This window comes from Phocoena phocoena, chromosome 15, assembly GCF_963924675.1.
Source record: "Phocoena phocoena chromosome 15, mPhoPho1.1, whole genome shotgun sequence".
In the NCBI taxonomy this organism is placed as follows: Eukaryota; Metazoa; Chordata; class Mammalia; order Artiodactyla; family Phocoenidae; genus Phocoena; species Phocoena phocoena.
In genome coordinates this window covers 7,331,349-7,344,288 of record NC_089233.1, presented here as the reverse complement: position 1 = coordinate 7,344,288, position 12,940 = coordinate 7,331,349, and the positions used below count along the sequence as shown (strand labels likewise).

Sequence of the window (12,940 nt, the reverse complement as noted above, 5' to 3'; positions counted from 1 at the left end):
CAGGGGTTGAAGGTGTCATGAGGCAGCTGGCCCAGCAAGGGACCCTGGCTGCCGCCTCATTTCCTGGACCCCAGGCTGTCACCTGTTCTCCTCTCCATCGCCTTTGGACTGTCCCATCCAGCAGAAGAGGAGAGGAATGGCAGGTGATTTCTAGATTGTGGCACTGTTAAAACTACCGATCAGGGCCATCAAGGAGCAGATAAGGAATATCCAGCTCTAGGAACTGGAAGAGCAGAGATACCCTCTGGCCAGACTGATAACAGATCAATCCTTTTACTCTGGACCTTTCTCACAGCTGTACAAGGAGACAGTTGGTCTAGAGCAGAGTTTCTTTACCTGGGCCTGAGAGTGGATATCAGAAACTGACAAGCCCTTTGAAACTGTGTCAAATCAACCAGGCCTGGTGCAAGTACAGTTTTCTGGGGACGGTTCAATAACTTCCAGAGGGACTTCCCTGGTGGCGCAGTTAAGAATCTGCCTGCTAATGCAGGGGACACGGGTTCAAGCCACGGTCCGGGAAGATCCCACATGCCGCGGAGCAGCTAAGCCTGTGCGCCACAACTACTGAGCCTGCGCTCTACAGCCCACGAGCCACAACTACTGAAGCCCGCGTGCCTAGAGCCCGTGCTCCACAACGAGAAGCCACCGCAATGAGAAGCCCGTGCACCACAATGAAGAGTAGCCCCCACTCGCCACAACTAGAGAAAGCCCGTGCCCAGCAACAAAGACCCAACTCAGCCAAAAATAAATAAATTTATTTAAAAAAATAATAACTTCCAGGGCTTCCCTGGTGGCGCAGTGGTTGAGAGTCCGCCTGCCGATGCAGGGGACACGGGTTCGTGCCCCGGTCCGGGAAGATCCCACATGCCGCGGAGCGGCTGGGCCCGTGAGCCATGGCCACTGAGCCTGCGTGTCTGGAGCCTGTGCTCCGCAGCGGGAGAGGCCACAACAGTGAGAGGCCCGCGTACCGAAAAAAAACACAAAAAACAAACAAAAAAACACAATAAAATAAGGCACAAATGAACTATCTACAAAACAGAAACAGACTCATAGACACATGTACCGTTTTCAACACTATTTTCTTCTTTGCTAGAAGCTACAGCAGCAAGACCGGGGCCCTGCCCTCAGAGAACTCACAGGCTGGGAGCAAACAGAAATGCAGACAGCTAGTTACCATGTAATAGGCAAGGTGCTAAGGCTACTCCAGGAATCTTCCAGTTTTTGAGGAACTAGCTATGAGAAACTCAGCAACAAACTGCTTTAGGTCTTGGGCAATGATGTCAACAGCTGAGTACTTACCAGACGCCAGGCACTGGGCTTGGTACAGTCTCATTTAATCCTCACAATTTCTGGGAGGTGGCTGTAACAGAGTCAAAGAGGCAAAGTGACCTGTCCAAGCTAGTAATAATTGGTAGTACAGTAATTAGTAAGTAGTGGGCCGAAGGTCTGAGACTGAAGACCCAAATGGCCTGTTTCCCAGAATCCCTGGCTCTCCAAACTAATCCATGTCAATTATTATTATTATTAATATTTTATTTATTTATTTAGTTAGCTGTGCCAGGTCTTAGTTGCGGCAAGTGGGCTCCTTAGTTGCAGCACATGGGCTCCTTAGTTGTGGCATGCAAACTCCTAGTTGTGGCATGCACGTGGGATCTAGTTCCCTAACCAGGGACTGAACCCAGGCCCCTGCGTTGGGAGTGCAGAGTCTTAACCACTGCACCACCAGGGAAGTCCCTAATCCATGTCAATTAAATTTAAAGCTCATTGAGGTCTTTAGGTGGGAGCGCCCCAGTCTTCAGCCTTCCAGATCCTAGCATTAACCTCTTCTGCCCCTGCGGGCCCAGGAAGGGTCTGTGCTGCCCTACCACATGACACTGGATCTAGAAGCTTCTAGCCTCTAGAAGCTTTGGCATAGTGTAGATTCCCCAAAGACCAAGGTGTTTCCCAAGGTGGGGACCAAGTCTCCACTAGTACACAGGAGCTGGCAAAAATTGCTCAAGGTTTTCCTTGAGGAGTTAAGGTTTCAAATGGGGTTCTGGAGATCTTTCCTAGAGAAGTGAATGAATGACTTGGGGACCCAATCAGCATCAGAGCGTCAGGAGCCCCTGGGGTCTGGCTCTGTCCTATCAAGGTCAGTTGGGGAAGACTGAGTGTGTCACTGAGTAGACAAATCTTACAGCAAGCAGAACCTCTGTGATTCTTTTTATAGCAACGAAATAGGAAACAAAGTCAGTAAATTTAGGAAATAAACCAAAGAGATTGTGCTGACTCAGTGGAAATCTGACAGGAATTCCGACGCAGGCGACCACACTGAAGCACAGAAATGGTCTTTTTTTTTGGCCATGCCTGTGGCTTGTGGGATCTTAGCTCCCCAACCAGGGATCGAACCCAGGGCCCCGGCAGTAAAAGCACCAAGTCCTAACCATGGCACCACCAGGGAATTCTATTTACTTTCTTGAGGATACTTCTTGGTGGAGAGAAAAATAGAAAGGTTAGGATCTAGGAAAGTTTCCCTTCCTGAGAGCAAGATAATTAATCTAGGCCAAGAGTTTGCAGCCAGCAGACTGAATTCCTGATGTCCCAGTTACTATTGCTGTATAACCAACCATCCCAAGGCTCAAAGGCATAAACCATTTTATTATACACAGAGATTCTGCAAGTCAGGAATTTAGACAGGACACAGCAGAGACAGCCAGTGTCTGCTCCACGATGTTGAGGACACGGCTAGGAAGACTCAAACGGTTGAGGGTAACTTGATGTCTGGGGGTTGGAATCATCAGGAAGCATCTTCACTCCTATGATGGAAGCCTGGGCTGGGATGGCTTGAAGGCTTGGCTCAGCCGGACCCATCAATGGGAGGACCTGCACGTGGCCTCTGGGTGTAGCCTGGGCTTCCTCACAGCATGGCAGCTTCAGGATGGTTGTATTTCTTACATGGTAGCTGAAGGCTCCAAAAGCAAGTGTCCTAGGGACAAGGCAGAAGCTGCACTGCCTTCTACCACCTCGCCTTGAGTGTCACGTGATCGCTCTTCTACCATTTTCTACTGGTCCGAGCACTCATAAGCCTGCCCAGATCCCAGGGGAAGGGGACCAAGCACCACCTTTTGATGAAAGGATAGTAAAAAATTTTACAGCCATTTTTCAAAACCACCACACCGAGGACTTTCTCTAAACCCTGTCCTCACCACCACTGAACACGAAGATGTCACCAACACCACTTGCCCAACCAAGTCTCCAGAGAAAGGGCAGGAAGCTCCGCAGGAAGACACTGGGAACATTTGGGCCAACCCCAAGAAAGTCCCCAGCAGTTCCTTAACACCAGCTTGGCTGGATCTCATCAATATCTTACTGAAGTAATTTGTGCAACAAATATTTCCTAAGCACCTGGTTTGCTATGTTGCAACAGGGTACGGGGCCTTAAGACAGCAACTCCAAGGCACTTAAGAGCTCACAGCTTGCAATCCACTTAGAGAAGGTGTGGGTGTAAGAAGCTCTAGTAGCACAGAAGTTACAGCATCCAGGGCCACCAAGAACAGGGGCCTCTACACCGTGAACTTCCTGACGCTTCCCAGAAATTTCTGGGTTCTCTCTGCTAATAATTTCACACACCACAGCCCCTGGTAAGAGGGGCTTCCTAAGGACAAGTGCTGCCTCACACAGGCAGCACCAAGAATGAGGTCCCAGTCTCTCCCATCTGGTTAAGAACCAGAGGACAAAGACAGCGCTGGTGCCTTCTGTGGCGCCTTCTATACCCCCATCCCCACCCCTCCCCTCACTCCACTTCCCCATAACCAGTCCTGGGAGCCAGCGGTACTCAAAAGATACCCGGAGGAACTATAGAAACAAAATTAAAAAAAAAAAAAAAAAAACTAAATCAATAACCCAAATAGTGACATAAAGCAGCCAAGGGGCTTCCCTGGTGGCACAGTGGTTGAGAGTCTGCCTGCCAATGCAGGGGACACAGGTTCAATCCCTGGTCCGGGAAGATCCCACACGCTGCAGAGCAACTAAGCCCGTGCGCCACAACTACTGAGCCTGCGCTCTAGAGCCCGTGCTCTGCAATAAGAGAAGCCACCGCAACGAAGAATAACCCCTGCTCACTGCAACTAGAGAAAGCCTGTGCACAGCAATGAAGACCCAACGCGGCCATAAATAAATAAATTTATATATATATAAAAAGAAAGAAGCAGCCAAGAAATGCAAAGACCTGGGGGTGGCAGGAGAATGGGACAAAATCTTTCACCGTCAGGGACCATGAGGGGCAGACAGTGGGAGTAGGAAAAGACACAGAGCATGAGTTCGAGAGACAGGAGACCCATCAGCCTCACCCCCAAAACCCCACAGGACCACACAGGCAGCCTCCTCCTCGCACGAGACCTTTTATTACAACAGCGCTCTGAGGGCTCAGCCCACTGCCCTGCCACAGTCCCTGGGAGCAACACTGGTCTTCCCTGGAGGACAGGACATGAGCTTTGTTGGGCTCCTCTCTTGGTCCAGGGGGAGCGCCTTTCCTTTCGGTGACGCCCTCTCCGAGGCCAGGTGATGCACGGAAGGCCTTCCTCTCTGCGGACGCCTAGGGTCATACAGTCCATTTCAGGCACCTGCAAGGCAGAGGAAGCCCAGGATGAGCAGAGGGTCCAGGAGGCTGTGGGGGAGGGCGGGGAGGGTGTGGACCCGGGGGGCCCCTCACCTGGTCTCCTGGTGGGTGCCCAAGCAGCGCACAGTACAATACCGGGCGCCACAGCTGACACAGGTGTAGGGGGAGGGGAAGCCGCAGACAGCACAGAAGGGACGCTGGGGCCGGGATGGGGGTCCTGCACAGGCCGTCAGGTAGTTGGGGCCCTCAGCCACACTCAGGTTCTGCAGAGACAAGGGGGCTGGCCCTGTGACCCCTCTGTCCCCTTCCAGGAACACCTGCCGGGGCCAAGGATGTCTGCAGGTGCATCCCTGCCCTGTGGGGTCCTCCCCAGCCAGCTCCTCTCACCTGCTCCTCCAGCAAGGCCTGAAAGTTTTTTCGGAAGCGAAGTTTAAAATGATCACCTCGAGTTTTCTTCTTTTTCTTTCCTAGAGGTCAAGAGCAATGAGTTACTTGGCACATGCCAAGGAAGACACCGGTTCTTTGCTTCACCGTTCCGATCCCCCGTGTCCATTCATCGCCCAGGTGCCCACCTGGGTTCTAAGCCGGCCTCTCTCTACCACCCTTCCCTACCCCCCACTTCTCCAAGCCAAGCCTTCCTCCATCTCCACCCTCCCTATATCTAGAGCTTTGTGTCCGAGCTCAAGGGATCCCAGAGCTCATCGGCTCCAGCTTCTTCATTCTATGGATACATACAGGAAAGGAAACTGAAGCACAGAAAGGGAGAGCAGCTGGCTCGAAGGAGCCAGAGGAGCTCCTGGATCACCCATCCCCCAGCCTGATGTCCTTACAAACCCTGACCGGGGCAGGCTCTTCCCTCCTCCTGCAGCCTTGTCTCCTGGCACCTGGCCCCCGCTTCCTCCTCCACCCGACTCACCAGTGTCTGCGTCATCGTCAAACTGAGGCAGCCGCTTGCCGAGCTGGGGGAGCCCTGCGTGGGGGTCGTCCTGGAAGTTGTCATTCTCCAAGGCCTCGAGCTGCCTGTTGATGCGGCGTTGCCGGGCCGCCCGGTCCAGCACCCGCCGCTGGCCAGGGTCCTGGGAGCGAACTAGATGGGATGGGGCCAGAAGAGTTACGGGGTCAGAGAAGAGAGAAGCTGGGGCGGCCTTGGCTCTGGGCCATGTGTGGAAGACGTCCAGGGGTTGGGGAGGCACAGCTCTCTGATCTCATCCTAGTCCCCCAGCCCTTGGCCCCTGTATCTTCTCCCAATATATCACCCACTCTGGCTGCTTCCTTCCCAGCTACCTAAGGCTGCCGTTTCAGTCACTCATGCCTGTTTTCTTTTCTTTTCTTTTTAAAAAAATATTTATTTACTTATTCGCCTGCGCTGGGTCTTAGTTGCGGCACACAGGATCTTCATTGTTGCATGTGGGACCTTTAGTTGTGGCATGCGGGATTCTTAGTTGCGGCATGTGAACTCTTAGTTAAGGCATGCAGGATCCAGTTCCCTGACCAGGGAACGAACCTGGGCGCCCTGAACTGGGAGCGTGGACTCTTAGCCACTGGACCACCAGGTAAGTCCCCATTCATGCCTGTTTTCTATCCTTTTGGCCCCAGCCTTTCCTCCCAATCCCAGACCCAGCCAATGAAATGCCTCCTGGAGACCTCTCACTGCTGGCCGAAATCACACAACCATGCTGACGGAGACCACAGTACACTCGGGGCTTCCAGGCTCCACTGGGACCTTGATGCACTCAGACTTTACACTCAGCAATCTCATTTCCCACCTAAAAGGAAATGAGCCACCATGGAGAAATGCTCATCCATCAGCCTACCCTCAATCATAACTGCATGGGTACCCCCCGTCCCTCCATTCCAAGTGGATGCACCCCCAAGTCCCACTGCTAAACCCAAACCCTTTACCTCTAGCTCGAGTCCTCCCTGACTCTTGCATCTTCAACCCCTCCCACTCAACTGGTACTTTCCCCTCCACAGAAAAACCTGATAAACTCTCACGTGTCTATCCGACTTCATACCTACTCTGCTTTGAGAGCACAGTCCATGGTAAGTTTTATTTCCTTACCTCCCATCCACTCCTAACCAACCCCTGGCAAACCAACTTCCATTCAATGGAAACCACTCACACTCAGGACACCAGTGACCATCTAGGGCCAAATCCAGTGAGTTTGCTTGAGCTCTCCATAGCCTGAGACTGTGTCTATATGTCACATTTTAGTAATTCTTGCAATAGTTCACACGTTTTCATTATTATTATCTTTGTTATGGTGATCTGTGACCAGTGATCTTTGATGTTACTATTGTAAATGTTTTCGGGCATCACAAATTGCGCCCATACAAGACGGCAAACTTGATAGATAAATGTGTGTGTGTTCTGACTGCTCCAGCAGTCGGCTGTCCCAAGTCTCTCTCCCTGTCCTCGGGCTTCCCGATTCCCTGAGACCCAACAATATTGAAATTAGGCCAATTAATAACCTTACAGTGGCCTCTAAGTGTTCAAGTGAAAGGAAGAGCTACATGTCTCTCACTTTAAATCAAAAGCTAGAAATGATTATGCTTAGTGAGGAAGGCATGTCAGAAGCTGAGACAGGCCAAAAGCTAGGCCTCTTGCACCAAACAGCTAAGTTGTGAATGCAAAGGAAAAGTTCTTGAAGAAAATTAAAAGTGCTAGTTCAGTCAACACCTGAATGACAAGGAAGCAAAACAGCCTTACTGCTCATATGGAGAAAGATTTAGTGGTCTGGATAGAAGATCAAACCAGCCACAACATTCCCTTAATCCAAAGCCTAATAAAGAGCAAGGCCCTAACTCTCTTCAATTCTACAAGGGCTGAGAGAGGTGAGGGCTGAGAGAGGTTAGAAACAAAGTGTGAAGCGAGCAGAGGTTGGTTCATGAGGTTTGAGGAAAGAAGCCAGGGACTTCCCGGGTGGCGCAGTGGTTAAGAATCCACCTGCCAATGCAGGGGACATGGGTTCGATCCCTGGTCCGGGAAGATCCCACATGCCGCGGAGCAACTAAGCCCGTGCGCCGCAACTACTGAGCTTGCGCTCTAGAGCCCGCGAGCCACAACTACTGAGGCTGCGCGCTACAACTACTGAAGCCCGTGTGCCTAGAGCCCATGCTCCGCAACAAGAGAAGCCACCGCAATGAGAAGCCCACGCACCGCGATGAAGAGTAGCCCCCAATCGCTGTAACCAGAGAAAGCCCGTGCGCAGCAACAAAGACCCAATGCAGCCAAAAATAAATAAATAAATAAGTAAATTTATTTAAAAAAAATTTTTTTTTAAATAGGAAAGAAGCTGTCTCCATAATATAAAAGTGCAAGTTGAAGCAGCAAGTGCTGAGGTAGAGGGACTTCGCTGGCGTTCTGTGGCTAAGACTCCACACTCCCAATGCAGGGAGCCTGGGTTCGATCCCTGGTCAGGGAACTAGATCCCACATGCTGCAACTAAGAGTTCGCATGCCGCAATTAAAGACCCGGCACAGCCAAATAAATAAATAAATATATTTTTTAAAAGTGCTCTTGTAGAAGCTACAGTAAGTTATTCAGAAGCTCTAAGGGAATTCCCTGGTGGTCCGGTGGTTAGGACTGTGCGCTTTCACTGCTGTGGGCCCAGGTTCGATCCCTGACTGAGGAACTAAGATCCCGCAAGCTGCGCAGCACGGCCAAAAAAAAAAAAAAATTCAGAAGATCTACCTAAGATAATTAATGAAGGTGGCAACACTAAACAACAGACTTCCAATGTAGACAAAACTGCCTTCTATTAGAAGAAGCCATCCAGGACTTTCATAGCTAGAGAGGAGAAGTCAATGCCTGGCTTCAAAGCTTCAAAGGATAGGATGACTCTCTTGTTAGGGGCTAGAGCAGCTAGCTGGTAACTTTAAGTTGAAGCCAATGCTCACTTACCCTTCTGAACATCCTAGGGCCCTTAAGAATTAGGCTAGATCTATTCTGCCTGTGCTCTATAAGTGGAAAAACAAAGCCTGGATGGCAGCACATTTGTTTACAACATAGTTTACCGAATATTTGAAGTCCATTGTTGATACCTACTTCTCAGAAAAAAAAGATACTTTTCAAAATATTACTGCTCATTGACAATGCACCTGCTCACCCAAGAGCTCTAATGGAGATGTACAACAAGATCAATGTTGTTTTCACGCCTGCTAACACAATATCCATTCTGCAGCCCATGGATTAAGGAGTAATTTTGACTTTCAAGTCTTGTTATCTAAGAAATATATTTCATAAGGCTATAGCTGCCATAGGTAATGATTCCTCTGATGGAGCTGGGCAGAGTCAATTGAAAACCTTCTGGAAAGGATTCACCATTCCAGATGACATGAGGAACATTTGTGATTCATGGGAAGAGGTCAAAATGTCAACATTAACAGGAGTTTGGAAGAAGTTGATTCCGACCCTCATGGATGACTTTGAGGGATTCAAGACTTCAGTGGAAGTAACTGCAGATGTGGTGGAAACAGCGAGAGAACTAGAATTAGAAGGGGAGCCTGAAGATGGGACTGAATTGCTGAAATCTCATGATAAAACTCATGGATGAGGAGTTGCTTCTTCTGGATGAGCCAAGAAAGTGGTTTTTTTTTTTTTTTTTTGCGGTATGCGGGCCTCTCACCGCTGCGGCCTCTCCCGCTGCAGAGCACAGGCTCCGGACGCGCAGGCTCAGCGGCCATGGCTCACGGGCCCAGCCGCTCCGCGGACTAGGGGCACGAACCCATGTCCCCTGCATTGGCAGGCGGACTCTCAACCACTGCACGACCAGGGAAGCCCAAGAAAGATAAGATTTTATCTTGAGATAAAATCTACTCGTGGTGAAGATGTGTGAAGATTGTTGAAACAACAACAAATGATTCACAGTACCACATAACAGGGAACTCCCTGACAGTCCAGTGGTTAGGACTATGAGCTCCCATTGCAGTGGGCCAGGGTTCAATCCCTAGTTGAGGAACTAAGATTCTGCAAGTTGTGTGGGGACAGAAGGAAGGAAGGGAGGGAGGGAGGGAGGAGAAAGAAAGGGAAAGGAAAGGAAAGGAAAAAACAAAGACTTTTAAAAAACAGAATATTATATAACTTAGTTGATAAAGCAGTGACAGGCTTGAGAGGATTGATTCCAATTTTGAAAGAAGTTCTACTCTGGGTAAAACGCTATCAAACAGCATTGCAGGCTACAGAGAAAACCTTCACGAAAGGAAGAGTCAATCAATGTGGCAAACGTCACTGCTGTCTTACTTTAAGCAACTGCCACGGCCACCCCAGCCTTCAGTAACCATCACCCTGATCAGTCAGCAGCCATCCACATCGAGGCAAGACCCTCCATCAGCAAAAGAATTACAATGCGCTGAAGTCTCACACGATGGCTAGCATTTCTTAGCAATAAAGTACTTTTAAATTAAGGCATGTACATTTTTAAAAGACATAATGCTAATGCACACTTAACTGACTATAACGTAAAAATAAAAAAGATTTCTTTTGGCCGCGCCGAGCACATGTGGAATCTTAGTTCCCCGACCAGGGATTGAACCCGTGCCCCCTGCAGTGGAAGCGTGGAGTCTTAACCGCCGGATAGCCAGGGAAGTCCCTAAACATAATTTTCTTATGCACTGGGAAATAAAAAAATTTTTGTGACTCACTTTATTGCGATATTTGCTTTATTGCAGTGGTTTAGAACCAAACCTGCATATCTCTGAGATCTGCCTGTACTAAGCTCTTTGCATAAATGGAATCCTTTAATCTTTACGTCAACCTTATGAAATAGGTATCATTATCATCCCCAGTTTACTGGAGTTCAGAGGTTAAGGAACCTGTCCAAAGTTTACACAGCTATTAATAAGCACCTGGGTCAGAATTCAAACCCAGAACTGCCCAGCATCAAAAAAGATCCTCTTGAGCGCTGTACTATACTGCCTCCCTTCCAAGTACCAGGCGGTTCTGGGAATACAACCAGAGCTTACAGTCAGGTGGGGAATATAAATGATCAAATAAACAAGCACAGTACAGGACAGTACATGCTAGGACAGGGAAGTACAAAGTACTACAAAGCACATGACAGAAACACATAACTGGGGCTTGGGGTAGTCAGTCAGGAAGATTTTCCAGAGGAAAGTAAGTCTAGGTTGAGGCCTGACTGATGAATAGAAGTTAGCCTGACTGGGATGGGGGTGGGGTGTCTTAGGCCTTGGTACCAGCATGAGGGAAGGCCTGGATGAAAGACTGTAGTGCCTTCAATAAATTTTTTAAAGTTCTGTATGGCTGGTATATAAAGTATGTGTGTGTTGGGGGGGATGGGGATATGAAGTTAGGCAGACCATTAAGAATCTTACCTTTAAGTATCTAAAGGAATTTGGCTTTGGGACTTCCCTGGTGGTCCACTGGTTAAGACTCCGAGCTCCCAATGCAGGGAGCCCGGGTTCGAACCCTGGTCAGGGAACTAGATCCCACATGCATGCTGCAACTAAGAGTTCACATGCCACAACTAACGGGCCCGCCTGCTGCAACTAAGACCCAGCGCAACCAAATAAATTAAAACATTAAAAAAAATAATCAAGGAATTTGGATTTGGGGATTTTATGGTGAGGGTGATTGAGATCCAGTGAGGGGTTTAAAGATGACATGACTGTATTTATTACAAGTCGATCTGGCAGTGTTCTGACCCTCATCTCTTTTTATCTGGATTCCTCAACAGCTTCCTAACTGGCCTTCCAATCTCTGAACCTGCACGACACAACAGAGCAGCCACTAGTCACATGAGGCTACTGAAATTTAGATGTAGATTAATTAAGATGTAATTAAAAAAAAAAAAAAAGATGTAATTAATTGGGCTTCCCTGGTGGCGCAGTGGTTGAGAGTCCGCCTGCCAATGCAGGGGATACGGGTTCGTGCCCGGACCCGTGAGCCATGGTCGCTGGGCCTGCGCATCCGGAGCCTGTGCTCCGCAATGGGAGAGGCCACAGCAGTGAGAGGCCCCCGTACCACAAAAAAAAAAAAAAAAAAAGATGTAATTAATTAAGATACATAAAATTTTAAATTCAGTTTCTCAATCTTGCCACATTTCAAGCGCTCAATAGCCACACGTGGCTACTGGCTGCCATACTGAATAGTGCTGATTAAGAACATTCCCATCATCCCAGAAATTTCTACTGGACGGCGCAGCTCTAGTCGCTCCAATCCATCCTCCGCATTGAAGCTAAACTCCCTTTCTAAGAGACAAATTTGTCTGGGTCACTCCCCTGCCTTAAAAGACCTTGATGGCTCTCCACCGCCCTCTCCAGAGAGTTCAAACTCTTCGGCAGTGTATACAATGCCTTTCAAGGATACCTTTTCCTAGCCTTCCAGCCTCTCTCCTCTGCAAGCCCCAGAACTGTGAACTTGGCTTCCTAAGCGATTTGCTTTTTCTTGCTCTCCTACCTTCAGGTGCGGTTTCCGCTGCAGGGAAGGAGTCCCCACGCACCTGCACTGAGCGAAACTGTGACTTTCAGGACTCAATCCAAGCGTTTTCCTTCCCTCCAGTCCCCTCCTTCCCAGAAGCTGGGTTGGATGCCACTCCTCCCCGAGCCCAGGCACTCTGCATCCCTCTACCATAGCACGTATCGCTCTGAAATGCAGTGTTAAGTCTGCGCGTCTGCCCAGCTCCCGGAAAGCCAGTTCTTGGATGCTAAGGATCTTTTTTTCTTTCTCCATCCCCAGGGCCCGGCCTGCAGCAAGCATGAATAAAACGTGAACGAATGGTTTGGGGGTCTGCCCCGACGTCAGGACCCGAGGTCCTGGGTAGGGATTTAAGACTAATAACTGGTTGAGGGAATCCTAGGCCAGGTTCGATTTTAGAGGAGGATAGGGGGCCAACAGCCAGGGGCTCACATACCCGAAGTTTTCTTCTCCACCATTTTCACAACACAGCCGCCAGCTGAGCCTACTGCGCACGCGTTCTAAATCACGCGCTGTGCTAGGGTCATCACGACTTCCTGTGGCGCGTGCCCCTACGCGTGCGCAGTGTAATCCACCGCTTTGACTACGTAATGTTCCCTTAGAGACCAGAAAGCTTTCCGCCATATTTTATACGGGCAAAACTACTTCCGACCTCGGTGTAGTTGTGTATTTTGCGGGACCCTCGAAATGGGTCATTTTAAAGGGGTGTTGCCAGTGATCTTTCAAGAAACGTCATTTTCCTTTGGTCCGTCTGAAGATACAGTCATCACAAAGGCATCCCATGGAGCTTCTCCCCTGGGCAGTGAAGATGATGGGCCGGAGTACCAAAGAACTTGGCTTCAGTGGGCAATCCCAGAGGTCCCCGGTGACCCTCTGCCAAAACCTCACCCCCCAGATCCCTTGGGGCC

At 49.5% G+C, this 12,940-nt stretch overlaps 1 protein-coding gene across 1 annotated transcript; it reads right to left on the bottom strand.

Annotated features, from left to right (window-relative positions):
* Positions 1–4,363: 4,363 nt before the first annotated feature.
* On the bottom strand, positions 4,364–12,512 carry ZNHIT1 (zinc finger HIT-type containing 1). The gene is made up of 5 exons (XM_065893403.1): positions 12,469–12,512; positions 5,514–5,684; positions 4,985–5,064; positions 4,691–4,860; positions 4,364–4,601 (listed from the first exon to the last, which is right to left on the bottom strand). The coding sequence occupies exons 1-5, from the start codon at positions 12,488–12,490 to the stop codon at positions 4,580–4,582; spliced, it is 465 nt and encodes a 154-aa protein (XP_065749475.1). The 5' UTR covers positions 12,491–12,512; the 3' UTR covers positions 4,364–4,579.
* Positions 12,513–12,940: the final 428 nt, after the last annotated feature.